Source organism: Dendropsophus ebraccatus, chromosome 10, assembly GCF_027789765.1.
Source record: "Dendropsophus ebraccatus isolate aDenEbr1 chromosome 10, aDenEbr1.pat, whole genome shotgun sequence".
NCBI classification, from domain to species: Eukaryota; Metazoa; Chordata; class Amphibia; order Anura; family Hylidae; genus Dendropsophus; species Dendropsophus ebraccatus.
This window is the reverse complement of record NC_091463.1, coordinates 51,501,593-51,529,061: the sequence shown is the minus strand read 5'-3', so window position 1 is coordinate 51,529,061 and position 27,469 is coordinate 51,501,593. Positions and strand designations below refer to the sequence as shown.

Here is a 27,469-nt window from a genome sequence, read left to right as displayed (position 1 = left end):
AGTAGTCAACCTAGATACCAGTTAAGGCCCAGCAGTAGCAAACATGGAAGCAAGGGCAGGCACACCAGTAGTCAACCTGGATGCCAGTTAAGGCCCAGCAGTAGCTAACATGGAGGCAAGGGCAGGCACACCAGTAGTCAACCTAAATGCCAGTTGCGGCCCAGCAGTAGCCAACATGGAGGCAAGGGCAGGCACACCATTAGTCAACATGGAGGCAAGGGGAGGCACAGCAGTAGACAACATGGATGCCAGTTAAGGCCCAGCAGTAGTCAACATGGATGCCAGTTAAGGCCCAGCAGTAGCCGACATGGAGGCAAGGGCAGGCACATCAGTAGTCAACATGGGGGCAAGGGCAGGCACAGCAGTAGTCAACATGGATACCAGTTAAGGCCCAGCAGTAGCCAACATGGTGGCAAGGGCAGGCACACCAGTAGTCAACCTAGATGCCAGTTAAGGCCCAGTAGTAGTCAACATGGATGCCAGTTAAGGCCCAGCAGTAGCCAACATGGAGGCAAGGGCAGGCACAGCAGTAGCCAACATGGAGGCAAGGGCAGGCACAGCAGTAGTCAACATGGATGGCAGTTAAGGCCTAGCAGTAGCCAACATGGAGCCAAGGGCAGGAGCAACAGTAGTCAACATGGAGGCCAGGCCGGAGCAGCAATATCCAACATGGAGGCCAGTACAGGAGCAGCAGTAGCCAACATGGAGGCAAGGGCAGGCACAGCAGTAGTCAACATGGATGCCAGTTAAGGCCTAGCAGTAGCCAACATGGAGCCAAGGGCAGGAGCAACAGTAGTCAACATGGAGGCCAGGCAGGAGCAACAGTAGCCAACATGGAGGCCACTCAGGAGCAGCAGTAACCAACATGGAGGCCAGTACAGGAGCAGCAGTAGTCAACATGGAGGCAAGGGCACGCACAGCAGTAGTCAACATGGATGCCAGTTAAGGCCCAGCAATAGCCAATATGGAGGCCAGTGAAGGCACAGCAGTAGTCAACATAGATGCCAGTTAAGGCACAGCAGTAGCCAACATGGAGGCAAGAGCAGGCACAGCAGTAGTCAACATGGATGCCAGTTAAGCCCCAGCAGTAGCCAATATGGAGGCCAATGAAGGCACAGCAGTAGTCAACATGGATGCAAGTTAAGACACAGCAGTAGCCAACATGGAGGCAAGGGCAGGCACAGCAGTAGTCAACATGGATGCCAGTTAAGGCACAGCAGTAGCCAACATGGAGGCCAGTACAGAAGCAGCAGTAGTCAACATGGATGCCAGTTAAGGCCAAGCAGTAGTCAACATGAATGCCAGTTAAGGCCCAGCAGTATCCAATATGGAGGCCAGTGAAGGCACAGCAGTAGTTAACATGGATGCCAGTTAAGGCACAACAGTAGCCAACATGGAAGCAAGGGCAGGCACAGCAGTAGTCAAGATGGAGGCCAGTGAAGGCCCAACAGTAGCCAATATGGAGGCCAGTGAAGGTCCAGCAGTAGCCAATATGGAGGCCAGTGAAGGCCCAGTAGTAGCCAAGATGGAGGCCAGGGCAGGAGTAGCAGTTGTAATGGGGTGACATTAGCAGCAGAAGCAGAATAATGAGGTCCATGGACAGGCGAGAGGTAGCAGGGCAGCAGGAATGGTGGAATGACCAGTAAGGTCTAGTTCACATGTAGGCCATAATAGATGCAGAAAAGGTCCTACATCTTGGTGACAACAGGACCAAATCCTACTCTGTGGTATCAGGAGCAGGTGTCTCAAAGTCCTTATCTATCCATGTGGTGTTCATTTTGATGAAAGTCAGACATTCCCCACTATCACAGGACAATCTGGTTCTCCTGGGACTGACAATATGACCAGCTGCGCTGAAAACTCGCTCGGACGACACACTGCTGGCCGGACAGGAGAGTATTTCCAAAGCAAATTCAGCGAGTTGTGGCCAGACATCTAATTTTCCCATGAAAGCATGCATCATGCACATCAGGCTCAGACTGGTGCTGCTGCTCATGCCACCCAAGCTGCTAGAGGAGGATGTGGAGGAGGTAGCGCTGCTGGTGTGGCCCTGGTGGGAATGGCGTGAATGAGAGCACCGTGTTCCAAAGGCTGCCACTAACTGTGCACCCAGCTCCTCTCTATAATAATTCATTTTTCCTCCCGTTTTCCTTCTGTTGGGAAGGGTGAATGAATTCACACAGCTTGTTGCGATATCGTGGGTCCAGTAGTGCGGTCAGCCAGAACTCGTCCCGTTGACGAATCCTTTGCAAGCGTGGTTCAGCCCGAAAGCATATCAACATGCGCTTAGCCATTTCCACCAGGGAGTGTGAAGGAGTCCCCGCCTCCATCTTCACAGCATACTGCCAATGGGTACTGCCTCCATCCTCCTCATCCTCCTCATAGCCCTGCATATCCTCCTCTGGCCCCCCTCTGGTCTGGCAGGAAGGCTCATCTCCTTCTCCTCAACCCGTCTCCCCTAAGAGTTCCTGTGCATTCAGGTCCTCCTCCTCCTCCTCCTCAACTTACTCTCCCTCCTCTTCCGCCAAGCCTTCCTCCAGTGACCCAGGCTGCGACAGTGGCAAGACCCCTTCCCCCTTGCCACTGAGTCGCATCGGCATCAGCTCCTGTACATGAAGCATGGGTATGATGGCGCTCAGTCCTGTGTTTTGCCCACTGACCAGAAAGGTGGCCTCCTTAAAGGGTTGTAGCAATCGGCAGGTGTCACGCATGAGCTGCCACTGGCTGAGCTCCAGGTTACACAGGGGAGTCGTCATGTCCGCCTGCATCAAGAGGAAAGCAGTCAAGGCCTTCCTCTGCTCATAGAGCCGGTCCAGCATGTGGAGGGTGGAGTTCCACCGCATGGCTACAACGCAAATGAGACGATGGTTGGGAAGACCATTCCTCCGCTGCAGGTCGAGGAGGATGTGGTGAGAGCGACTTGAATGGCTGAAATGGTTACACAGCTTTCGAGCCATTGACAGCACAGTCTGTAAATGGGATGAAGACTTTAGAAAGTGTGTAACTATTAGGTTTAAAACATGTGCCATACACGGGGCGTGCCTCATACCTCCTCGACACAGCGTGGAGAGAATGTTGGTCCCATTGTCACTCACCACCATTCCAACTTTAAGATGGCGTAGAGTCAGCCACGAGAGGATTTCCGTCACGAGCAGGCGGTGCAGCTCTTCCCCTGTGTGTCTCCTTTCACCCAGGCAGGTTAGATGCAGCACAGCATGACACCTCCGTGCTACACCCAAGTGGTACAAGAGAAGAACACCGGTGGTTGAGGAGGTTTTGGACTTACTGGAGGAGGTGGGGGAGGACCGTGACACAGGAACCCTGCTGTGACAACGAGGTGGTGTCATCGCCCTTCCCTGGCCAAGTTGCTGGGGGTCTGCCGGCCATATTACATTTACCCACTGAGCAGTAATGGACATATACTGCCCTTGCCCATAATTACAGCTCTATGGCTGAATGGCTCAGCGAGTCAGCAACCTTTTCGCGAACATAGCTATACATGGCCGGGATAGCTGTGTTGGAAAAGTAGTGCCGAGTTGACAACTTTAAACGGCAGAGCCTGGAGCACCAGCAACTTGGCCAGGTGGGCGTTCAGCTTGACTGCTGCGGGATTGCTGGATACATATGTCTGCCTCTGGTATAGGGACTCCATGATGCCAGGCTGCCTACTGCTAGCAACACAGGGGCCACCAGCCGAAGAAAGGAGGGAAGCCACACTCCCTTCCACAGAGGAGGTCTGACTCTGTGAAAGGCCCCCCTGACCACTGCTGCTTCCTGCTGCTGTTGACTGAGGGTCTGCCTGGGCCTGCTGTGACCCACTATCACCCCGTTTCTCCCAGGCGGAAAGGTGGTGGCGCTTCATATGGGCAGCCATGGTGCTGGTGCCAGGATGGCAACTCTTGCCTCTTTTAATGCGCCTGTTGCACAGGCGACAGATGACCACATAGGTATCCTCCGGGCACTTTTTCAAAAACTGCCACACAGGTGAGATGTAGAGTCTAGTACTGACAGGCTGCGAGGATGGGCGGGCACTGCCGATACTAGAACCTGCAGTGGAGGAGATTTCCCCAGTGGTCATCTGCTTGTCCTGGCTACGCTTCCGACTTGTTAGTTGACTACTGCTGCCTGTCTGCTTTTTAGTTGTGGCGGGCCTGCTGGCGGACGGATTCCCGGTTGGCGAATCCGTTGAATAAGCCAAATCCTGCCGTGGATCCCAAGTAACATCCGATGTAGCATCATCCTGTTTCAGAATGATGCTATCATCCTCATCAGGCTGCTGCCCAGCCCTCTCTCGTCTACTGCCTACTACTCTCCTGCCAGGCCTAACATGGGCCTGCTCTGATATCGCCTCCCACATAGCTATGCCCTGCACTTGATTGTCCCCTGTCTCTTTCCCCACGTGCTCATCATCATCAAAGAGCAGTTTCCTTGCAGGCGGCGGGTCAAAAGTTAGCAGGATGTTGCTGAGGATGTCAGATGGAGGACGTGGAGGAATTGCTGCGTGCCCGTGCCAAGTCCGAGGTACCCACAGATACCTGGCTGGCTGTCTCACTACTCATCCTTGTGGACGTCAAAGTGTGAGCCAGCCACTCCAGGACTGTGGAATTAGACATGTGGACACGACCCTGGTGTGACAAAGGAAGTTCAGGCCTGCCACTGGACCCTCTTCCTGCGCTACTTCCTCTTATGCCCCTTGAGCCAGACTCTCTGCCCTGCCCTCTGCCTGAAACGCTTTGTGAGGTTTCCTGCTGCCGCTGTGCCATGACTTTATATTCAAATTGTGATTGCTACACTTGGTAGATGAGAACAGTATTTTCTGTAATATATAGGACTTGTGTATATATATATATATATATATATATATATATATATATATATATATATATATATATGACTTGTAATATATAGGACAAGTATAGAAATTGTCTATATATATATATATATATATATATATATATATATATATACACACACACAGTATATAGCCCTTTTTTTAAAATATTCTGCTATACACCTGCACCAGGTATTTTTGTCTCTCAGGATAATACGGATGTGATATACACACTATCAATTAGAAGGGTCCAAGTATAGAAATTGTGTGTGTGTATATATATATATATATATATAAAACACCTGCAACAGGTATATTTGTCTCTCAGGATAAGATGGATGTGATATACACACTATCAATCAGAAGGGTCCAAGTATAGAAATTGTGTGTATGTATATATATATATATATATATATATATATATATATATATATATATATAGAGCACTTTTTTTTAAAGATATAATGCTATACACCTGAACCAGGTATTTTTGTCTCTCAGGATAAGACGGATGTGATATACACACTATCAATCAGAAGGGTTCAAGTATAGAAATTGTCTATATATATATATATATATATATATATATATATATATATATATATATATATAGCCCTTTTTTTAAGATATAATGCTATACACCTGCACCAGGTATTTTTGTCTCTCAGGATAAGACAGATGTGATATACACACTATCAATCAGAAGGGTCCAAGTATAGAAATTGTCTATATATAGCCCTTTTTTTTAAGATACAATGCTATACACCTGCACAAGGTATTTTTGTCTCTCAGGATAAGACGGATGTGATATACACACTTTCAGAAGTATAGGACTTGTATATATGCACAGCACGCTTTGGTTCCGTGCACCCTTTGCTGTCCTATGCCTAATCTATCTATCTTTCGCCCTCTCTATATTTCTCTCTCAATCACTAGATGTTTCTCCTCTCTGCTTTCCTAATCTTTCCTTTACTTTCCCACAATATCTTCTCAGTAGTCTGTAGTACACAATAGCAGCAGCAGCTTGCTTCCTCTCTCTCTCTCTACACACTGCGTGGTGCAGTCATGTGACCGCTCCTCTTAAAGCAATACCGACGTCACACAGGGGGTGGGCTAGTGCAAGATCACTGCTGATTGGATGTGTTCCGGGCTTCATGGGAAAGCGATTTTCCCGCCCGGAACACTTCCTGCTTTCTAGAATGGCGGCTGCAATTTTAAAAAGCAAGAAAAAAAAAATCGGATTTCCAAAAATCCGAATCCGATCAAACTCTGATTCTTGGAAAAATCCGAACCGGATCCCATACCGGCCGAACCGGTTCGCTCATCTCTATTCAGAACATGTGATACTCAATGTTTTACCAAACTTGCTGTTAGTAATGTAAAGCATCTACTATATTCCATTACGAAAAATATACCAAGCTTTTTACGAACCATACCCTTAAATTTTAACACTTTCTGTTCCGTAGACATTATAACCTTCTCTGTACGTAGCATAATTCTGGGTGCTGGTTGCAGGAGGAGGTTTAAAGTTTTGTGAATTCTTTGTAAGTTTCATTCTTTTTGATTCTGCTCGTGATTTGTAGCAGAATTCTATCAAAGCCACCATCATGGCTAGTCCAAGACCTCCAACGAGGATATAAAACACCCCTGCGACATTACTTAGGCTCAGGGCGCTGGTCTTGTCCTAAGAAAAATGAAGAAGACTGTTAGGTTCAAGGAATAATTTACAATTGCTTACAGAATGGTTAATTATCTAGCCTAATTTCATAGATGAACGTTATAACTACCTCCATTTTTCAGTCTATGAATGTAATGTATGACAATACATACACACATGAATATGACCTCACGTCACATTGATGAAAGCATTAATATTATCCCATCATTCTTAGAATATTTGGATGCACAATAATTTAATAAATAAATATGCTTTGATATAAAAGCATAAAAGTGACTTCTTCGATATACAGAATATTTACCATTTTCTGTATTTTATAAAAGCGACAAATGTGTAGTATAGAAACATATCATGTATTCTGTACTTTATCACTATTATTTATATAGTCACTTAAATGATATTTAAAAAATCATGAAAATGTACTTTCCACTTTTGACCATTTTTGACTATTGGCATGCTTAGCCATAGCATCAATATACACAAATTTCCCAAATCTGCCATGGCTTCTCTAAATTATAACCATAGGGATCTGTCATTGGACTTTACTGCATACCTTTACTTCATTGGGCAGGGATAAGTTCGAGTGAATATGTAAGAGTATTTAACACAAACATGAAGCATATTACCGATAAGCTATGGTTAATACAGTACTTGGAATTACTAAGCTATAATCTTTTTCATGCAGATTAAAAACTTAAACAGAAAAAAGATAACTGGCATAAATCCGGATGTACCCTAGAAAAGCTAATCCCATAATACATCTTAATTCTCCTGAAATGTATTCATTTAGTGCTTTACTCTCTTTTTATCAAAGAAAACTAAAATGTATATGAAAATAAACATCTTAGAATATATTAATTTAATCACTACGCAAATGATCTCAAATGAACGAACAAATTTTGGGTCATTTGAGTAATGTTTAATTCCAAATTTGGATATGTTCATATGTTGAAGTTACATTTGCAGGAAACATTCCCATCGACTTTACTGACTATCTGAACAACAGCAAGATAAGTGAATACACAACAAGTATGAATGCTGATGGAGTGAGCTACGGACAGTGTCAAATGCAAATACTAACCAAAAAAATAAATAGGAGTCCCTTAAAGCTGCTTGACTGTAATGCAATTTATGGTGCAATATAATTGTGATAGAACCATATTAAGACCTCATGGGTATTCCAAACTTCATAGAAAATACTATTATATAGGGTAAATATTGTTACTGTTCATTTTTAAAACTTATTATAGTCTTTTAAATAATATAACTATTTGGGTGAGATGAACTGAGCAGTACTGTGTCACTGCCAAATTATATGTTGTCATAGGCGAAGATCCTGAGGATACACATATCCCATTACAAGCTTTCATCCCTTTAACAGAATGGGGTAGATTTACCATGGTACTGTCGACTGAGGTGCAGAAAAATAGCCACTTGGAAGTGATGGGTGTCAACCTTGCATTACTTGACTAGGATTGCAAAGCAGTGTGATTTTTTTTTTGTCACCACATTTTGAGACTTTTTTTTTCTTTTTGATCCTATACTTTGCCTTAAGAAAATGCTTTGGTAATATTTAGCAATGGGAACTGTTGGCATTTACAGGATAGATATTAGACAGCTCAATGGACTAATAAATAGTTATTAATTAATAATGTTAGGCTCCAGGCACGCAGAGCAAAAGCGGCGGAATGCCGCCAGCCTGTGTGTCGTAATGACACTCTATGGGAGGCTCGTGCGCCGCATCTCTCGGCGCTGAAGATTGAACATGCGAGCTTCCCATAGAGTGTCATTATGACGCTGAGGCTGTCGGCCGCCGTGGAATCCCACCGCTTTTGCTCTGTGTGCACTGCCAAGTCATTAGGGACCTAACTTTCTGGACCCTCAATAATTGCCAGAATAAGTGTGCTAAGTCTCCTGGTTGAATGGAGTGGTATTCAGGTATACACACTTTTGCTCAAAACTGATGAGGGGTACTCCAGAGAAAAATAATTGCTTTTTAATTAACTAGTGTTATACAGATTTGTAAATAACTTCTTATTAAAGGGGTAGTGCAGCTGAGCAGCTGATAACACGCTGGAGGGGGGGGCAAGCATGAGGGAGGGCTGGAGCGGTCCGGCCGGCCCCCTGAAGATGACGTGTTTGACCCAAGATGGCGGCTCGGGTCGACAGTAATTCGGTGAGTATAATGCACCACACTTTCGGGGTGGGCAACACGGGGAAGGGAGCCATTCACTTAAATAACACACATTACAAAGTTGTATAACTTTGTAATGTGTTTTATTTAGTGAATAAATGTTGAACGCCGCACTACCCCTTTAAAAGTCTCAAGTCTTCCAGTACTTCCAGTACTTTCAGGACTGCTGTTTGCCATACAGGAAGTGGTGTGTTCTTTCCAGTCTGACACAGTGCACTCTGCTGCCACCTCTGTCTATGAAGGGAACTGTCCAGAGCAGTAGGCAACCCCTTAAGAAAACCTATACTACAAATGCCCCCCAAAATTTAAAAAGATCTGGATCCATTGGTTGCTGTCGGATGCAACCCCTGTGTAGAGACCGTCCGTATGTTGGTGGTTTTGGCAGGTGTGGCAGGGGGAGAGGTTGCCCGGTATGTATGGAAGTATGAATGTGTCGGGTGCATGCTGTTGGTGTCTATGTCATGTTTGTAATTCTTGTTGATGGTTGGATATTTGTTTGCTAACACTGATCTTCCTCAGGTAGTCACATCTCACCCTGTTTTTCAGTGACACTTACTACTGTCCTGTGTGCTCAGATGGAGTTGCTTCTGTATTGTGTACTACGGCCATTTCTCTCTGGTTTTACCAGCATGTGTTTTGCTTTCTTGTAAGTGCAAAATGTTAAATAAATTCTTAAAAAAAAAAAGAAAAGAAAACCTATACTACTCTGGATAGTTCCTAACATGGACATTACACAACTTCATGCAGAGCATACAGCCGTGGCGCTTTCTTTTTAAATAGAAGTAATTTAAAAATCTATAAAACTTTCTCACACTAGATGATTTGAAAACTTTTTTTTCTCCGGAGTACCCTTTTAACAGCACATAGACATTGAACAGAATAACAGTCAAGAATGCCCACAACTCAATGGGAAGGGGGGGGTTACATAAAAGTTGTTCTAGCACTTAGTAGGGGTCTCATTGGTTTGGCCCCGATAATCTACTGATTATTATCTGTCCAGTCAATGGCTAACTTCACACTATGGGATTTTTCGTCTGTCAATGCCGAGGGCAGTAAAAAACCCCACCTTTTTGATGGCCCTCGACAATGATGGTCGAAAAAGCCAGTAAGTGAAATTTGGTATTACTGGAATATTCCTTTAACTACTAAATTTGTGTTTGGATATAATTTAAGGGTGCGTTCACACCTACAGGATCTGCAGCAGATCTGCAGCAGATTTGATGCTGTGTTCAGTTATTTAAATGAAATCTGCTGCAGAAAATCAGCTGCAGATCCTGTAGGTGTGAACGCACCATAAGTGTGTATACAGATCAATAGTAAGTCATATAAATTGAAAGGAAAAAAGGCCTCTTATGCATTCTCTCTCTGAATATAAGAGATGGTCAAAGAAAACTGTAAATCGATACTAATACATTCAGGAGCAGGTAACAGAGATTAAAAGTTCAGTTCCTTTCACTTCAGTGCAGCTGAGGTATAATACCAAAATGAATAAAGCTTTATTTGACAATGGTTGGAACTTTACCTATTGCTCATAAGATTCTTTATTCTTTTTTCTGATTAAGGAGGTACAAACCCCCGAAATGTGCCATGTTTTTGTGCTTTCTTCAATAAACTCTCCTTTTTACTGAATACTGAACGTCTCTGGAGCACATCTTTTTGGACAGCACTGACCATGAGCACGTCTGTTGGGAGTACCCAGTTTTAGTGGTGCAGTCAGCTGGGCAGTCCATTGGTATGCTCCCCCATTCAGCAAGTTGGACCTGACATAAGGACCTATTAGGTGAGCACCTCTTCACCCACTCTCTCCTTATTTCTCCCCAGGGTAATAGACAAGGCACCTATATCTTGTTTTTTTTCCTTTGTTCTTTATACCCTTAACCCCTTAAGGTCAAAGCCTATTTTCGTTTTTGCGCTTTTGCTTATTCCATTTTAAGTTTAAAAGTCCATAGCGCTTGCATTTTTTCACCTAGAGACGTATATGAGCGCTTATTTTTTGCTAAACCAATTGTACTTTGCAATGACAGGCATTATTTTTCCATAACATATGCTGCGAAACCGGAAAAAAATCATTTGCGCTGTCAAATTGAAAAAAAAAAAACGAATTTGTTTTGATTTCGGGGAGTTTTGCATTTACGCCGTCCGTCCTATGGTAAAACTGACTTGTTATGCATGTTCCTCAGGTCGTTACGATTACTATGATATATAACATGTATAACTTATATTGTATCGGATGGCCTGTAAAAAATTCAAACCATTGTTAACAAATATACGTTCCTTAAAATCGCTCCATTCCCAGGCTTATAGCGCTTTTATCCTTTGGTCTATGGGGCTGAGTGAGGTGTCAGTTTTTGCGTCATGATGTGTTCTTTCTATTGGTACCTTGATTGCGCATATACAACTTTTTGATCGTTTTTTATTACATTTTTTCTGGATTTGATGCGACCAAAAATGCGCAATTTTGCACTTTGGAATTTTTTTGCGCTGACGCCGTTTACCGTGCGAGATCAGGAATGTGATTAATTAATAGTTCGGGCGATTATGCGCGCGGCGATACTAAATATGTTTATTTATTTATTTATTAATTTATATTTATAAAATGGGAAAAGGGGGGTGATTTGGACTTTTATTAGGGGAGGGGATTTTTTATTAATAAAAACACTTTTTTACTTTTTTTTTTACTGTAACTAGAAGCCCCCCTGGGGGACTTGTATATAGACAGCACTGATCTCTCATAGAGATCAATGCTGTGTATATACACAGCAAAGATCGATTAGATCGGTCATAGATTACTATGGCCTGCTGCAGGCCATAGCAATCTATTGCCGAGGCGGGATCAGCGTCATTCCGACGCTGAGGCCCGGCACGGGCAGAAGAACGGATCTCCGAGATCCGTCCCACTAGACACCAGGGACTTGCGGCGCAGTGCCTCTAAGTGCAGCTGTCAGGTTTGACAGCTGCACTTAGAGGCTTAATTAGCCGGCGCGGCAACGGGACCCGCGCCGGCTAATAGAGGCACTGCCCGGCTGCACGTGTCAGCCGGGATTAGCGCCGATCAGAGCGGGGTCCCGGCGGGACCCCGCTCTGAACACCCCGAGCGGCACCATGACGTATCAGATACGTCATGGGTCGCTAAGGGGTTAAAGAGGTCAGTTAATTTATTGTTTGGGAATATATAAGATTGGAGAAACTTTTTTTTTTTAAACTGTGCACTGAAGAATCTGTCGGCAGTTGTGTGATATGTGAGGCAGGGGAGGGTGCAGACTTTTACTTCTTTGGTTTAGTACTGTATATCTCATGGATTAATGTGTGATCATTTTGGTAATATATTACTGTATATATGTGATAATTAAACCGTATTATGTTATATAAATTATTTCTCTGGAGTATATAATTATTTTGCTATTTACCCCTTCAGGACTGGGCTTTAACCCCATTTTTTTTTTAAATCTGACCTGTCTCATTTTATGTGAGATTGTTTTTTTGTAACATATTGTACTAAAGAATATTTGTACAATTTTCTTGTAAAAAATTCCTATTTTTCATGAAAAAATTGCAAAATTAAAATTGTTCTCATTTTGAATTTTTGGCCACCATAGGGTTTTACTCATATGATACTTTTATTGCCATTAAGCATTTAACTTGTATACTGTATTTTACGGCATATAAGACGTCTTTTTGACCCCAAAAAATCTTCTTAGAAGTCGGGGGTCGTCTTACATGCCGGTTATGGTCGCCCCATACGGTGGGGAGGCTCAAAAATGGCCCCATCCCCGCCATACGGGGCAACCACTATAAAAAAAAACCAAACATTTAATTTACCCGGGGCCCGTTCCCTTCATCGGCGCGCCTCCCGCATTGTTCCTGATGCAGGCAGTGTGATGTACACTACCTGCGCCAGAGACGAAGATCGCCAAACCTCTCCCGGGCAGTGGAGCATTTCATCGGAGAGGCTCGGCTGCCGGGAGAGCTTCGGGAGAATGAGAGAGGCGCCGGAAGTTTGCGAAGCCTATCTCATTCTCCCATAGCTCTCCCGGCAGCCAAGCGTCTCCTAACCTCTCCAATGAGACGCTCGGCTGCCCTGGAGAGGTTCGGCAATCTCCGTCTCCGGCGCCAGGTGAGTAAAATGTTTTTTTTTTTTTATTATTATTATTATTTAGCTGCAGTTAACCCCTGCCTGACCGCAGCATGGCTAAGGTCAGGCAGGGGTTAACATTTTTCGGCGTATAAGGCGAACACCTGACAATCTCCTTAAAAGTCAGGGGTCGTCTTATACGCCCAGACGCCTTATACACCGGAAAATACGGCACTTTATTTTACTGTTCCATCATGGGGGCTTAACTGTTTGATTGCTTGATTACAGGCAATGTAATAGCCTTAGGCTGAGCCTTATCAGACACTGTAGCTATAATACAGGAAGCCTCAGGGAAGCTTTCAGTTGACATAGCAAAAATCAGAGGGAGAAAAACTGTGTGGCTATGTTCCCGCAATGTTTTTTACTACGTTTTTTAAAAGAAAAAATGATGTCCGCCATTTTGCTGTTTGGCCACCTGTCTGTGCAATGATGGCTGTTGGTACTTTATTCTATTTTAGGTGGACTGATTGGCCTTTGGGTGTGTCTTTCATTGAAAATTCCATTGAATTTAATTGTAAAAAACTGTTAAAGGAGGGCAAAAAAAGAAAAACTTTGTGGCTCCCACAACGTATTTTTCTCTTCGTTTTTGAAAAGAAAAAATGACGTCCACATTGCATTGAAGTCAATTAAATTGAGACAAAATTGGATGCCTTTTTAAATAGAAACAACGGATGCCTTTTCGATTGTTTTAATGCAATGGGAACATAGCCAAAAAAAGACGTGTGAACATAGTCTTAGTATGGAAAATGGAAAAAAAAACTGGTTCCTGGAACACAGCGTACTTTTTTGCCTGTCATTTGGGCATATAATGCAAATTATAGTCATAATGTGCATAATACTCCCATATTTTAGGGCCACAATGATGGCTGTCCAAAAATAGATGCAAAACGCTATAATAGATGTTGTGTTGTAGAGAGGGAGGAAGAGAGAGCGAGAGAGAGAGAGAGAGAGAGAGAGAGAAAACTAAGAGAGTAAACTATACAAAGGATCCAAGGTACACAATAAAATGTATGGTATTGGATATTTGGGAGCCTTTGTACATTTGGACAAAGCCTCTATGAGGGTTTTCAGAGAATTCCAAAAGGGGTCTATAAAAGGGGTAAAAGTAAGTACTATGTGTGAGCATAGTAAGTACATCCCCTGTACTGGTGATAGACAGGAGTCTCTGCTGCTGTTCATACTTTTTGCGATGCGCCATACTGATTTTATCCCTATTGATCAATAAAGCCTTTTCGATATGCCACATTGTTAAAACTAGTGATGAGCAAACATCCCGATGTTTGGTTTGGGTCCGAAGCAAGAACATAAAAAAATATCGGGATCGTTTCGTGTTCGCTGCACAGTAGAAGCATACATTCCGTTCTACACAAGCGTACAGATTATCAGGTGCAAAGTGTAAATTACGCAGTTGTGTACATTTCGATCTAGAGTTACCCACATGTGTACAGATTATCAGGTGTAAATGGTAAATTATGCTGTTGTGTATTTTTTGGTCTACACACGTGTACAGATTATCAGGTGCAAAGTATAAATTCACCTGTTGCATATGTTTCAGTCTAGAGTCATACACATGCATAGAGATTATCAGGTTAAAGGGTAATTTAGGCAGTTGCGTATGTATCGGTCTATTGTTACGCACATGCATACAGATTATCAGAAGCAAAGCGTTAACTGCGCAGTTGCGTACAACACGAGATATACATTTGCATGTTCGAATATCATCGTTATAACCATTCTGATCATCAAACAAATTGTTTGTGATAGGCGAACATGATCAATTAGTGTCATGCTCTTACGTGCATACGAACATTTAAGAACATTTTCGCTCATCACTAGTTGAAACCCATATAATTCCTCCAGCCATTAGGCAGCTATTATTTCAATAGATATGGCCTAGAACAGTGGTCAGCCAGTGGCTTTGAAGGCACGTGTGGCTTGTGACCCTATGGAAGTGGCTTGCTGTAGTTCCTAGACCTGAAAATGGACAATTTGATAGTGGCCTCTGAAATTATTGTTTTGAAGCTGAAAATTGACATTATTACAGATAAATAATAATAATAATAATAATAATAATAATAATAATAATAATAATAATAATAATAATAATAATTAAATAATGGCACCTATATACACAAAAATACACATTTATATCAGCATATATGTTAGAAAATTTGTGATATCTACAATAACAAAATTTAAACATGCCTGAGATAAACATATATCTATACTAATATGAAAAAAAAAAAAAAGAAAATACTAAAAGGGCTGACTAGATGGACCCAGAGGTCTTTTTCTGCCGACAATCTTCTATGTTTCTATATCTTGCGTCCACATATTTTATATACCTCTTGTCCATTTCTGAGCTAATTCTGAGGCAATCAATTAAAATCTAATGTAAAAGGAATCACTTGAAGGGGTTGTCTGGTTTAAATCTTTTTCTATCCTTTTTCTCCCTTTCCCCAAGTTATACATTATTCACAAGTGCTTCTAGTACCAGTCCTGGCATTTTCCTGCACTTTTCATCTCTATTGTGCAGCCCAGGAAGTCATGGCTAATCTGCATATGCATTCTGTAGCAGAGCTGAATGTGTCATCCCCTCTACAGATATAGCAGAGATGAATGTGTTATCCCCCCACATGTAACATGGCTGAATGTGTCATTCCATTCCCACCACATGTAGCAGAGCTGAATGTGTTACCCTCTATGTGTAGCAGGGCTAAAGGTGCACACAGATGTAGAGGAGGATGGGGCAGGAAGCATACCCAGTTGCAACCTGTGCCTGGCCCTCCTCCCCTCAGGGCTCAGAAGACAAGGGACGGGGCAATCAGATGCTGATCAAGCAGAGAGGGAGGGCAGTGATTACTGTGGGAGAAGACCAGGCCCAGACACCACCCCCGCTCAGTCCCAGTAAATGCAGTCCAGCAGCAGCTGCATGATCCATAGGTCTGTGTGACCCAAAGCCACAAGCAGCTGCAATAAATATAGAAATTGACTGTTGTAAGCAAACGGCAGTATATTAGATAAGGTACACTGCCTTATATAACGATTGTCTGCAGTCAGCAGCATCACTGGGCAGGGGAGGTAACTAGAGGAAATATGGAAGACATTAGCAGCAGAGGCTGGCTCTGGTTAGCATAGCATGCTGGTCCATGTATTCTGAGACAGTGGGTGGGCACATTATCAGAACCAGGAAGGGAAGAGAAGATGCCTAGACAGAAAAGATTTCAGGTGACCCCAAAAAAGAGCGGATTGTGGCAAAACTTGCCAGGGGGACTTGGCTAAGCAGTAGCCACTACACCAGCCTGCTTTTTTTCCCTTTTCATTAGTGTTGAGTATCCTCTTTAAAGGGAATCTGTCATGTTGCTTCATGCTACCCAAATCATGGGCAGCATGAAATAGAGACAGGAACTATTAAGAAAATAAGATAGCATTTACTCTGAAACACTCAGGAATTTCAGAGAAATTATAGGGTTAAATGTTGTTGGGACACAATAACTAGTCATGGCAGTGGTCATCTTCAAAAGCTGCTCTCTTCTTCACTGGGCTGGGCAAGGAGGGGAGCAGTTGTGAGGACAAACCCTGAGGACTAGTTACTCCAACACTGGCACCTTTAAACTTATGATTACCTAAAAATGCCTGAACATTTCAGAGTAAATCATAGTTTGTTGTGTTACCACACCCTGTCTCTCTTTTACGCTCCCCATGGTTTGGGCAGCCTGAAACAATTTACTTAAGTATTACTGACAGCTTCACTAAATCTACCTGATTGACCTGCTAGGTAATTTTCATTGTTGGGGTACCTCTATATTTACTGATCATGAAGTTAACCACTTTAGTGACTGTTACTATGTTGATATGTTCACTGTAATACAATGTTATTAGAAAATGTTTACTAATCTTTGTCTGCAGGATGTCATTGATGATTCCTTATACAGAACATTAAGATCTGGGATTATCATGGATTAGTAAATCTTCCCCATTGTATTTAAAGAGATGAATCTGTGCGTATCGTTCTGTCAGAGTTAATGGCTTATTTATATTTTTGGACCATGTTTTAAAAATAAATAAAACTGTGTGCATGGAGGGTGAGTCAGAATGGGACTTCTATTCAATTCAAAAGACCTTCTGCGACTGACCTTACTTCCGGAGTCCTTGGCTCCACATTCACCCTTATCGTACCACCATTTGTTTTTCAGCTTGTCTAAGATGCCTTGTTCACTGAGTTTCAATACTGCAAGGTTTACGGGAGTTCTTCACGTGGGAAATAACATAAATAACATTATATTATGTTATTTTATGTTATTCAATCTTAAAACTATTTTCATACTATACAAAGCGATAAAGCAGGGACCCTGGACACAAAGATCTTGAACTGCAGGCAACCTGAATATCACCTTAGTTTTAACACTACAAGTGACACTAAATTACCAGGTCCTGCCTATATCGCTTTGAGTAATCGGCACACACTGTTAAAGGAATAATAATAAAGTTTGAATTTGCACCATATACAAGGTGCTATAGCTGTGTAGAATTAGGTAACTTTACAGAATGAATGTGAGGGTCAGCCAAGATACCTTTTCCACTGAGAGATTTTTTTTTTTACATATAGCTGGGGGTGGTATAAAAATAAAAATTAGTTCCCCAAGTCCCCCATGGCTGTCACCTTGATGCTCCTAGTCTCTACTTATCCCTACGTCTGCCTGCACAGCCAATCAGTAACTGAGGTAGGATACCACTTTAGCCAGTGATTGGCTGTACAGTTCTTTCTGATACAACACATTACTGAAATAAGATAGAAGCAAAGACTAGAAGAGACCAAGATTTTAAATTTTTGGAGCATAGGCCATTGATTTATTGTACTATGGCTATAAGAAAGGGCTGTGCGTGTTTATACAGAATAGTCTAACCAGGTTTAAATATGAAGACTTCAATGTATGAAGCAGATTTATATACTCATCACTCCTCACGTTTTTCAGTATTGCAAGACCCTGTATCTATAGATCTCAAGATCTCAGCTTAGAAACATGCGGAAAAAAATTTAATTGTACTAATTCCTTTAAGCATCGTCATAAATGAATAGGTTACTAATTTAACTTTGTCAATATCTACAGTATAACCAAAATTGTGGCCATTCTCTTATGCTGGAATACTGCAGCCAAAGTTTCCTCGATTAATACACTACTTAAAATTAGAATTATATTGCACAAATTACTTTGGTTTTAAAAATCTGTTCTGGGCATCAGTCTGTGCAAAAAACTGTGCAGTTTCTCTCTTAACATTGGATGGTAAAACATTTCCTTTTTCCCATCCCGGTATCTATATACTGAACTTACCAATGACAGAAGAACATTACCATAGACTGTAGGCAATCCTAAAAGTAAGTCACTATTTTGAGATGTCTTGTGACTTAATTTTCTAGGTACAGAGAGTACCAGCCAGTTGTGGACAGATGATGAACTAGCAGACCTTGATGTTAGGCCTCCAGGCTTTTTTTCTGCTCGTATTACAGTGAAGTTATGAAAATGACCTCCTTATACATTTCTGCTGCAGCCTTTTGTAATGTGAGATGGATTGTAAAATCATAGCAATACTAGGTTTCATGCTTTAAAGCCAGAAACCCTCTTCAATAAGCTGCATTGCCTAGATTTTACAACTAGATGCCCTTTATCAAGATACAAGATCAAGTATTGGGGGAGGTAAATGATCTTTTGCTTACACCTAGTCAATTTAGTGACTAATAATTCTTAAGTTTCATTTCTGAGTGGAAAAGGCATCCTATGGTGTACACCAACCATTCCTAATTTATTAGTGTAAATCTCAGACCTACTATGACTATAATGGACATAATGATCCATTGCTTTATTGCTTTTATAAAAAATTTGCCTTTTTTGTCTTGACCAAAATAACAGTCTTGCCGATTACTCTTGACTAAGGTACCCGATTGTGGTGACATTGAGGCTGACCTTGGAGTCACCTCCCCCGCTGCCGCATTCTCCTTTGTCGTACCACCATTTGTTTTTCAATTTGTCCAAGAGTCCTTGCTCATTCAGTTTTAATACTGCCAGGTTAACAGCATTTCTTGAAACGATAAAACATAACTTGTAAGAAAATGTACAAAAGGCTTTTAGGAATAGAGTTGTGCGAATGTCTTCAAATATTCTTTGCAAATTTCATTTAAAGTTTAATTTGCCTTGACTATTTTCTTTTCTTAAAATATATATAGTGCCCAATAATCTGATACATAATTGCTTATATCATATGCAATTGTTTCGCCAGATTATGGTGAAATTTATTAATTTTTTTTTTTCAAAACTGTGATTTCTGACAATTTTTTTTTCAAAGTTTGAATAAAAAATGTTTAGAAAAATATAATTAAAAATACAATCTGTCATGTGGTAATACTTAGATATATTTATATATCTATGGGTTTCTGTCAGTAAATATTACCTGAATTTCACAAAATTCAGCGAAAAATCGCACATCTCTACTAAGGAAATAGTAATATGTAAAAAAAGGAGCACAAGAGGACAAATTGTCTAGGGATTCACAAAGCTATAAAGTTAACAATACCATATACTAGTCTGAATATAATAAGGTGGCTTGTAATTTGGAAGGGGATAGTATACATAGAATAAAATGCAGGATGAGGGGGTGGATATTTTTCTGGGAAAAACACAAACACCACATCATGCAAATAACATTGAGCATGTGGTAAATAATATGTGAAATTTAACATTTACATAGAAAAGGGCATTGGGTTAAAAACGTAAAATTATAATGAACAGAAAGACAACACACAAAGTAATAAATGAATAACAACAACAAAAAAAGTAAATCATACCATTTACCATCCTGCCATGTTAAAAGTAAACCATGTTACCTTAAACATCCACAAGAAAGTAAAGAACAACACAATACATCAGGGAAGGTGGAATACTATAACAACACATATTGTTATATTATTCCACCCACCTTAATGCTGAGCCTTTTGGAGTTGCCACGCCATATCCTTTGGAATCCAGGTTGCCTCCAACTTTCATCGTGTCACATGGTTTCCTCTGCTCGATGTATTCATTCATTGTGGATTCCAGTAAGAAGGCAAACTTTCCTTTAGACTTCCGAACCCGAGCCACACCATCATCGGTTGTTTTCGTAAACACAGAGGGTTCTGCCGACTTCATGTATGACCACATTTTCTCGTAGACTGCTATCTTTGATCTCTACAATAAATACATTGGGCCATTCATTACTTGTGCTGAGATGTGTTACAAAAAACTAAACTTGCTTGTTAAGATCTAAACAGACAATTATTTCTTTGAATGATTTACTTGACCTATCTTGAGCTGCACTAAAATACCTTCTGGGTATTCCATTTATAGAACACCTTATACATAGCCTATAAATCTATAAAAATAGCCTATATCAAGCAATACCCCCACAAAGCACAGCACAGTGTATACATTCCTATCTAGAATAGTCTTTTTAATTTGTGCATTATTATTTGAGCCTTAGCAGCCAAACCACATGAAACCTCTAACCCAGCCCAGTCAATGTAACGTGAATAGCAATGCTTGCATGTATAGGCTATGTTCACACATCATTCTTTTGGTAAAGAACGGACGCTGATTACAATGGAATCAGCATCCTTTCTTTACTGCAGGGTTAGCATTGCATTGAAGTCAATGCAATGCCACCCATTGTGTTCACACAGTGTTAATGGCTCTTCTTTAGAACGGGAGTTAAAATAATTTACCTGCCTATTATTTCTGGATGCTGTCCACCAAACAGCGTCTGGAAACAACTGTTTACACAATGTAAAGTCATCCGTCCGCCGCTCATTACATTGAAATAAATGGTTGATTTGAGGGCACACCTGACAGTGCCCACAAAACAATAGTAAACAAAGAACATTCCTGCAGTCAATACTGAGGTATCAGCTGCAGGAAAGTCCTGAATGCAGCCCTTGCGGCCGGCAGTTTAACAGCATCCGTTGCATAGCAATAGATGCTGTTAAACAAAGTGTGAACATAGCCATATACTGTATATTTGCAGATCTAAGTTCTTTGCCACCCCAGCCTGACAAATGTGAAGTCAGTGGTGGTGGAAAGACTCTTGTCTATTACAAGACTCCCTGCTCTTGTACAGCACTGAGTGGCGATGCATCTTTGTTCACTTCACATTTTCCTGGCCAGGTATTGCACAGTGTATTGCAGTAAGTAACAATGTATATATACATTGTATGCAAAGCCTCTCCCTTTACATTTGCTAGCCTGGGTACTGTAGAGTGTATAGTCCTAGTGTTACTGTCCTGTAACCCCCATGCTACATCACTGTGTTATTGCAGAACTATGAAAGTCCTTAACATTACTTAGATGGGAGTAGCTGTAATATTATGTTAGAAGCCAGTCAAAGCATGTAGTATTAAGATATATATCCATTATGTTAGACCATATGGTGTTGAAAAACAGAATTAATATAATGTAAATATTACATAACATACCCTAAAAAATTCTTTGGTAGAACCAGAATCCAAAGTGCCATAAGCTATTTCTGTTTGTTTAGCCAGATCTTCTGCACTCTCAATGGGTGACACCATTCTTTCCACTGTAAGGAAAGCCGCTAAGTTGGCAGTATAGGAGGAGATTATAATCAATGTGAAGAACCACCACACTCCTCCAACTATTCGCCCAGAGAGAGATCTGCAAGAGAAAGCAGATTAGACATTTATCCACATAATCCAGGATCTGCTGCTCTAGATGAATAGCTCTTATACAACCCAGTAGTGGCAGATGTTTGGAGAGAGGAGATAAAGAGTTGTCCCCCAATCCCCTTTTCTTTATTATAAAAACTAGGAAGTTCTATGTAACACCTTTGCAGTATTAATACAATCTCTGCTGTAGCGAAAAATATTAAATAATACAATAAAATCAATGATTTATTAATTTCTTTGACATAAATTAATAAGTATTCTTTAACCTGTCTTGTATAACACAACCAGAATGCAGCCAGATGTGCAAAGACATCATTGTCAAGATGATCTCTTCAACTGTAGAATTTTAATTGAAAATGATACCCAATTGTATCAGTATAATTTCCAGGAGCATTACTAAAGACCCCTTCATTAGGCAAAAAGGGAAGGGGGTCTACAATTGATAATAAATGGACACAAGTCATATTTTTTATGCAAATAATACCAGAAATTGGTTACATTTTATTTATGAAATCTGATTCATAAATTGGTAAAGTGATCTAGATAACGTGAAGAAGAGAAAAAAGTAAAAAAAAAAAGAAAACACCTAACAGAAACCTGCATACCTTGAAAAAAGATGACAAAAGGACGAAGAAAAATGAATGTTCAATGGGAATTTATGTAGCAATTTCAAGAATCGAAGAATGATAAAAATGCAATTATATCCACCAATTTTCAGACTTTGTTGTACTGTTTACAAAAGAATGTTTAAACAATGTTTTAAGCTGATCAAATGGTCAGTAACTGAGTTGTCTCCATCAGTATAGGTAGGTTCCTCATTAATTCTTCCTGTTATTAATTGATCTGAAGATTCATTTTAGTTTACCTCTCCGTCAGCTACAATTTGAGGGTATGTTCACACAATATTTTCTGAGCTAAAAATATGGCCGTATTTTGATAATTACGCCCGTGAATAATGCTCATGATCAATATTTAGGGTCGGAATTATCTATAGCTCTTACACCTGTTGTAAATCATAGTATTTTTTTCATACTTTCCTTTAGCTTTTTTTTTCATATACTGTATATAGTCTAGTTGCCTTTAGAATGGCTTTTTTAATTGCTGCCCACTGAGCATTCTATCCTGCTGTTTATCCCCCTTTACATTCATTTTTACATGAACATGAACATTATTTTTGGACGTTTTTTGCAAATAGCGGACGTTTTTTATTAGTTGTTCACACACCGTTTTTCTTTTGTCACTGTTCTTTCTCTGTTTTTACTATTAAATTAAATGGATTTTTCAATTAAGCCACAACCAAAAGGCAATTAGTAACCCCAAACTAAAATAATGTACAAACACCCATCATTGCACTAAGGGGATGCCAGGCTTCGAAAAACGTCTGTTATTTTAGACTCAAAATAATGGACATCATTTTAAACAGAGCTGAAAAAAACGTTGTGTGAACATAGCCATAAGCTGTTTTAGAGATGTCCCTGTAAGGGCCTCTGTTATATATTAGCTTTTTCAAGTAAGTGCACAAGGGATATTCCAGTTAACCTCAGGCATGTTGAAGCCACCATAAATACAATGTCCTCCTTTAGTGATAATTGGGTAATTTCATCTGCCAACATATTATCATAGTCCTGTTTAACCTGGAGGCCTATAGATAACACCTATCCTAATAAGAGATTTCTCTTTAGTTTGCATACACACTCAGAAATCCTCCAAATCTTTAGATGTATAATGGAATACTGTTGATTTTAGACCCTCTTTAACATAAATGGTACCCCCATATCCGCTATGCCGTATTCTGTCTTTCCTATACAATATGGATATTCCCAAAATAGTACAGTTCTTGGGCCTCATCTCTTTTACAGCAACCAGATCCAAATCATAGCCATTAACTCACAGAGTTGGTTTCAGTCCCCATAATCAACTGCATCTACTTTAACAACAACATTTCTGTACCCTTTATCTAGTGTAAGGCTATGTTATACACTTATCCCTTTAAGGTATAAATATGACTGTATTTTCAATATAATAATGCGCTCTATTGAAGTCAAAGGGAGATTGGCCGAAAGTGCCAAATAATCAATATGCTGCTTATTTACGATCTGGCTGCTTTTGTCATCTGTTCACACAATGTTGTAGTTTCACTTAAAATTATGGTCGTATTTAGCTTTTACTTTACTGTGTGTGAACATAGCCCAATGATTATTCATTGGAAAAAAAGTACTAAAAAAGCTTGCAAACTATTGAAGTTTATAAAACTACACACTTCTGTCTCATGCCACTTATGTTGCGATACACTGAGCAATAGTAAACTCACCAGAGTTCAGTACTGAACAGGGGTAATCCATAGAAAGAATATAAAGCTAGAAATATCTAGTAGTCTGCTAAGTGCCTAGAAAATAGATGAGTGCCAAGGAAAAGGTCAACTTGGGTCCATATATAATTTTTTTTTTATCTGTGCAGCCCATAGTTCCAATGCTAATGCGTCCATACGAGATATATCTAGTCCAGCCTATGCAACGATGATAAATATATTCCACTTTACAAAACAAAAATCAGCATGGCCACCATTAACATAAATTAGGAACAGTATATTTACACCAATCAGCCATAATAATAAAACAACTGAGAGGTAAAATGGATAGTATCTTGTTATATCTTGTTATAATGATACCTGTCAGGTATGGGGGAAGTATTAGCCAGCAAGTGATTCAGTTCTTCAAGTTGATGTGTTGAAAGCATGGTTTCAACAGTCAAGCATAAAGATCTGAATGACTTTAAAGGGAGCCTGTCACCCCGGCACGGGGGGTGACAGGTTCCCTTTAACAAGGGCCAAATTGTGAAGGCTAGACAATTGCGTCTCTAAAAACACTACTTGCAGGGTTAGGCTATGTTCAGACCTTGTAAGAGACCGGCTTCCGTGACCTGGCCGATCTCATTAAAGATCATCCCGGCCAGAACTGCATCTTTAGCGCCACAGAGTTCCGATGCGGGTGCATCCGCGTGCGCCTGCATCAGAACTCTCCACTGCACATTATGGAGCGCGCGTCTGGAGCTGCCCGTGCCATAGTGTGCACTGACAGGGTTTTCTGCGGCCACTATTCAATGAATATCAGCCGCAGAAAACTGACATGTCCGTTGTTTCTGGTGCCGCTAGAGATCCTTGCCGGATCGTATACTCTGTGTATACGATTCGGCCACGATTCCGTGTACATTAACGTAATAAACACGGCCATTGTTGCAATCGGCAACAATGGCCGTACTTATCGCAACAACGGCCGTACTTTTACAAAAATATACGTTGTGTTAACATGGCCTTATACTGGAATTCAGTTGTTAGTGCCTTCAAAAGTAATCCAAGATAGACAACCGGTTTCTAATCTGTTCCCACAGAAAGCACAAAATGCCGAATATTAAGCTAAGTTAATATCGGCTGTAATAGAAAATGGTCAGATCTCGCAGTTCAGTGCATATGGGACTGCATAATCACATATTGGTTCCTTGTTGACCCTGTCAATTTCTGAAAAGACCTACACTGCACATATATAAGGGGTACCTCTGAGGAAGGGACTAGTTGAGACCTGAAATTGTTTGTTATAGCATTGCTTTGTATTAAATAACCAAGAAAATAATGAAGTTTTATACATACCTTAAGCCTCACTTGCAGTGGTACCTTCAGTTATTTGATTTTCCTTTGGAACTTGGTATAATGGACACATGGACTTTAGAACTGGACCATGGACCAATGGATGGAGGTGGCCTTGTCAGATGAAATCATGTTTTCCTTTATATCAAGTGGATAGCTGGGTACATATACATTGCTTACCTGAGTTCTATGAGGGTGTCCCTTTGATATGTGACACCTAACTACACTTTGTTGCAGACAAAGTATATCATGGCAACAGTATTCTCTTTAATAGTGGCCCCTTTCAGCAAAATAATGCATCATGCCACATCGAATAATTGTCAAATAGTTTGAGGAAACCAAAATGTTCATGGTGACAACTTGGCCACAAATGTCTCCAAGTCTCAAGCCGGCCAACCTTCTGAGAAATGTGCTTAGAAAAACAAATCTGATTCAGGGCCATGCTCCACAACCTACAGGACCTAAAAGATCTGTTGTCAAGATAACTTCCGGGGTCTTCTGAAGTTCAAGCCTTTTATATTTATGGAAATAGTTAAAGCTAGATATGATTAAAGTGATCTTTAACTATGGCTGCCTTTGTGGTTAGTCTCTGACACTTAGCCAACATAGCTATGTTTTTTTTAATTTAACTCACAAAATTGTGTTTGATTTAGATGAGTGGCAATTTTTGCTGTTAGTCATATAACTAATGATTCAGTATTTTTAAATATGTGAAGCTTATTTACCTAAAAAACACCACAGTCACCAAAATGGCAATTCATAAACTGTAAAATGCTGGAATAACAGGACAGGAAAATAGTAGACAGTTTTGAAGCTTTCCATGTGATGTCACAAAGCTTATTTGCCGGTCTTTCCAACTGGGCAAAAACATGATCAACAGCAGGTTAAATACCATTCACTGTACACTTAGTAGCAACAGATAAAGGGAAAACAAAAACTAGAGAAAGACTCAAGAAAGGGAAAATGTGCCATCTATTGTGATCTGGTGAAGGGGTATTCTGTCCTAAACATAATCACTTTATAAGGCATCATTTACATAAATTACAGTGGTAAAAAACTGTGGCATCCAGTTATCTGAATAGGCAAAGATTTATTCATGGCACTTATAGCTACGGTATACACTTGTGCTCCGATATGGCATAATAAACAACCATAAGATTAACCACTAAACATTTTGAAAGGAGTAGCATTAGAATAATCCTCTAAAAATGTCCCTTTTTTATTGTTGATTTTAAATATATATCTCAAGTAAATGTATATGGCACAGAACTGAGGAGTCATATGTCTATTTGAACTCCTTTATGATATAACATTTTAGCTTTCAAGAGGTATTCCCGTCTGGGGTAGCTATGCCCCATTTACAGCATCTGCAGGATAGGGCATAACTAACTTATTTGGGGGAAGTAAGAGTGCAGAAACCCCATAGCAATCTCAAGTGCTGGGACCCTATAATGCGCTGCTGCTCTATTCATTATCCAAAGAGCTCCAAAAAGAGCCAAAAGTGTGGCCCGCAGCTCTATTCTGGAGGAATTTTGGGGTCCCTGAACTCATGATTATGGAAAGTGGATACTGTGGATAGGGTATAACTGCTCCAGATGGGAATTCTCCTTTAATGGATAGGTTTTTTTTTTGGCATATACAGTATTGTGTTCAAAAGTATGTCTTACTACAAGCCACATTAAAAAAAATCACAAAGCCTTGGGCTAGGTCCATACATTGTAAAATAAAGGTAAAATACGGACATCATTTTTAGGTAAACATATGACCGTATCTTCAATATAATAATGCGCTCCATTAGAGTCAATGGAAAATTGGCTGGCAGTGCACACACCATATAATGTTCAGATTTAATTACAGCTGTTCAAATAATAAATATGCTCATTATTTACGGCCTGAATTTGCAAAATATGGCCATTTTTGTCAACTGTTTACACAGGTGTTGTCCAGCATTACCAAAACATAGCTACTTTCTTACAAAAACCACCATACTGTATTTGGCCATGAATTTTGCTTGGAAACGCAACTCAGCCCCACTGAAGTGAAGAATGCTGAGCTGCAGTACCACATACAACCAGTGGACAGGCATGATGCTGTTTTGGGAAGTAAAAAATTATTATTTTTTAAAATCCTGGTGAACCTATTTAAAGCGATACTTTCATCCCTGTTGGCAATGTCACTGAGGTGGGGCTTCTTGGCTGGGCAATGTACAGCAGCCACTGTGCCTGATGCTGTTGATATTGTCACCTGTACTAAGGGATGGACAATATCACTTGAAGCCAAATGG

At 40.7% G+C, this 27,469-nt stretch overlaps 1 protein-coding gene across 1 annotated transcript in view; it reads right to left on the bottom strand.

Moving 5' to 3' along the window:
- Window positions 1-27,469, bottom strand: part of GRIA3 (glutamate ionotropic receptor AMPA type subunit 3) — a 246,832-nt gene that overhangs the window by 1,868 nt on the left and 217,495 nt on the right. Inside the window, exons 12-15 of the mRNA XM_069985508.1 lie at window positions 21,336-21,534; window positions 19,808-20,055; window positions 16,972-17,086; window positions 6,268-6,515 (exon numbers count right to left, since the gene is read on the bottom strand). Coding sequence (XP_069841609.1) covers window positions 6,270-6,515; window positions 16,972-17,086; window positions 19,808-20,055; window positions 21,336-21,534 — 808 coding nt within the window. The 3' untranslated portion in view covers window positions 6,268-6,269. The remainder of the gene's footprint in view (window positions 1-6,267; window positions 6,516-16,971; window positions 17,087-19,807; window positions 20,056-21,335; window positions 21,535-27,469) is intronic.